Raw genomic sequence first — 3,480 nt, forward strand, 5'->3', positions numbered from 1 at the left:
ACAAACCTCCAGGGATTGTGTTAAACTCATTAACACACGCGTTAGCGTTTTTTGCAATAAATGGGATCTTCTTTCTGACGTGAGGTGATAGAGCTGAAAATGTATGCGGTAATGGTTGAAGAATGAAACGATTCCATCCCTGTCCTTTTGCTCTTTCTGTTCGCCCATTTCTCTGCCCTGTCTTCTGCTAGAACTGCTCCGCCTTCAAGGGGTGTGGACTTCAACTCCCAGAATTCCCCAGCCGACATGTGAGGGAACTTTTAAGATGGGTGGACTTCAACTCTCCAGAATTCCTGGCTGGGGAATTCTGGGAGTTGACGTTTACACATCTTAAAGTTGCCAAGCTTCAGCAATGCTGTAGTAGTAGTAGTAGTAGTAGTAGTAGTAGTAGTAGTAGTAGTAGTAACAACAACAACTGCGCTTACTCGGAACATCTTATATTTTATGGAGGTACCTGGTTGACACCTAGGATGCTGGTAGCAACCCGTGTCAACCATCAGTGCCAGCCAATTTGAATGTTCAGTTGACTGTGGTTCATGTCTAATGAATAAAAGATGGTGGTGATGATGATGATGATGATGATGTTGGAAGGGACTTGGAGGTCATCTAGTCCAACCCCCTGCTCAGGCAGGAAACCCTATACAAATGACGTTGTCTGCAGAGGACAGCTATGGATATTCACAAAGAAGGTAATTGGACAAATTCATTTAGGAAGGAAGGAAGGGAGGGAGGGAGGGGAGGGAGAAGAAGAGGAAGAGGAGGAGAAAGGAAAAAAGAAAAAGAAGAGGAAAAGGAGGAGGAGAAAAGAAAAGAGGAGGAGAAAAAAAGAATAGGAGGAGGAGGAAGAAAGAAATCCCACTTTAGCCATGCTTTCTGAGCGCACATTCACTTGAGATCACCCCATATTCATGGAGAATGAAAAAAGGGGCTCAAAATGCACGGACCTGGTATGCAAACAAACGAACAGCCCCTCCCTGCATCAAATCTTCTTTCTGCATAAGCGCTGGTGAATTGTGAATGAGGGCCGGCAGCCCTCGAGTCCTCTGCTGATACATTTTTTTAAAAGCAACTTCCCATTTCCGATGGTGATGTTTCGGGCCCGCCTGTGGCAGACTGCCTTCTGGTGCAAGAGAGGGAGAAGGAGACGGGAACGTAGGCTGAGTTCCTCCCTCTGAGGATGTTTCCAGATGTGTCTTCAAATGCCCCTACCTTGCAGCCCCTCCAAATTTTCCAGCGGGGACCTAACCAGCTGCAGTCTTAGCCTGGGATGGGTTGAGAAAGGGCAGCTTCCGTCCCTCTGTTTGCAACGCTGACGGTTAAGGGCCTGAGGCTCCAGCAGAAGAATTGAAATATATATATATATATTTATAATGAAAAGAAGAAGAAAAGCATTGCTGCATTCTGGACCCGGTTGAATTTTCCGGATTGCTTCCAAGGGCAGCCCCATGGAAAGCGCATTGCGGTAGTCAAGCCAGGAGTTGTCCAGGCCATGACTGACTGTCTGTAAGGCTAACCTCCCCACCCTTTTTTTTCCTCCTCCAAGGATAGAATAAATTTTCCAGTATTTTCTTGAGAGAGAGGAATGGAGCTTTATTACGAGCAACCATAGCAACGTCGATTCTCTTGTTTTGTTTGATCTCAATTCTCTTGGGGGTTTTTTTGGTTTTTTTTTGTCGTTTTCAAAAGTTGTGTTGGTGTTATAAAGGAGTCCTTCTCCTTGGCTGGGATGGAAGCACTCCTGCATGAAACAAGGGCTTGGCGAGGCTTTTGTAAACCAAACTCTTATCAGATTGCACCATCTAGAGGAAAACAAGTTAAGGTGCTATGAGGTTTTCTCTAAATGGGGGGGGTCTTCAAACTTGGCCCTTTTGTGACTTGTGGACTTCAACTCCCAGAATTCCTCAGCCAGGCACGCTGGCTGAGGAATTCTGGGAGTTGAAGTCCACAAGCAGGGGTCTTCAAACTCGGCCCTATTACGACTTGTGGACTTCAACTTCCAGAATTCCTCAGCCAGGTTTGAAGGCCCCTGCTCCGGATACTTATTCCTGGGTGTGGGTGATGCTTCTACTGTGTTTCCTAGCAAGGGCCAGCTTTGGGGCCCTTGTGGGAAGCCTGGCTAGGCTTGCAGTGACCGATATTTGGGAATAAACAAGGTTACGGGAGATGTGAAGAGTTTCTATCTCTTTTTTTCCCACCCAGGCCCAGGTGAGATGTTTGCGTTTTTACAGAATGGACAGAATAACCAAGTTGGAAGGGACCGTATCACTAACCTAACAACTGTAGCGATTCACTTTAACAACTCTGGCAAGAAATATCATAAAACGGGGCAAAATTCGCTTAGCAGTTTCGCTTAGCGACAGAAATTTGGGACTCAGTTGTCGTAAGTTGAGGACTACGTGTGTGTGTGGCACACCTGTTCAGAAAGGAAGCCTCGTGTCTTTCATTGGAAGAACTGATTTGCAAGACACACAGACACACACATACACTTGTTAAGGCAACTTATGCTTTCCTTCCCTTCCCTTCCCTTCCTTTTTTACACACACACACACACACACACACACACACACACACACACGGTGCTGTGGTTTTCTAGGAGCTATGCTTCGTTTCCTGATTAAGTGTGCATTTCCTTAGAGGGGTTCCCCCCTCTTCTTCTCCTCCTGCTAACTGGAAGGCGTAATTGTCCCATAATTGTCGACAGACAAACTTCCTTAGACGGAAAGAAAGAGGGGGGGGTGGTCCACAACTGATCTGTCATTCCACTATGGTAAATTTTTGGCTACGTGAAGCTTGATGGATGGGCAATTGTTGATCTGATTTCAATTTAGTTGACAGGGAGCTTGTGGGTCTAAGAGGGAGGGAGGGAGGAAAAGAGGGAGGGAGAGAAGGAGGGGAAGAGAGAGAGAGAGAGAGAGAGAGAGAGAGAGAGAGAGAGAGAGAGAGAGAGAGAGAGAGGAAGGGAGAGAGGGAGGGAGGGAAGGAAGGAGAGGGAGAGAGGGAAGGAGAGAGAGAGGGAGGGAGGGAGGGAGAGAGAGAGAGAGAGGCAGTGAGGGAGGGACAGGGAGGGAGGGAGAGGAAGAGAGGAAGGGAAGGAGAGAGAGAGGGACAGGGAGAGAGAGAGAGAAAGAGAGAGAGAGAGAGAGAAACCTTTTGAATTAAATAGTCAAAGTGCAGTGGGTGCCCCCCCCCCAGGGATTGAGCACTTCAGAAGCATTGATTAGAGTTTTAATTGAAGCAGAAGATCAGATTGAGTCAACATTCCATACTTCAGAGGGAGTCAGTGGAATAGCCCAACCTAGTTTGATCTCAGTTGAGTTGAATAAACCATCTAAACTGGACTGAAATCAGTCTCCACTACATCCTCACCTTGCCTCTAAGATTCTTCAGTTATCAAATCAAATCAAAATAAAATATGTTTCCTGATCACAAAAATTACTTCTTTTTCCTGCCTTCCTTCTTCCTTCCTTCCTTCCTTCCTTC

At 46.5% G+C, this 3,480-nt stretch overlaps 1 protein-coding gene across 1 annotated transcript in view; it reads left to right on the forward strand.

Moving 5' to 3' along the window:
- Positions 1-670: 670 nt before the first annotated feature.
- Positions 671-3,480, forward strand: part of LOC107291886 (forkhead box protein D3) — a 13,510-nt gene continuing 10,700 nt past the window's right edge. Inside the window, exon 1 of the mRNA XM_015820926.2 lies at positions 671-689. Within this exon, the coding sequence (XP_015676412.2) occupies positions 671-689 (19 nt within the window). The remainder of the gene's footprint in view (positions 690-3,480) is intronic.

The sequence above is a fragment of the Protobothrops mucrosquamatus genome, unplaced genomic scaffold, assembly GCF_001527695.2.
Source record: "Protobothrops mucrosquamatus isolate PMUCROS unplaced genomic scaffold, P.Mucros_1.0 scaffold1217, whole genome shotgun sequence".
In the NCBI taxonomy this organism is placed as follows: Eukaryota; Metazoa; Chordata; class Lepidosauria; order Squamata; family Viperidae; genus Protobothrops; species Protobothrops mucrosquamatus.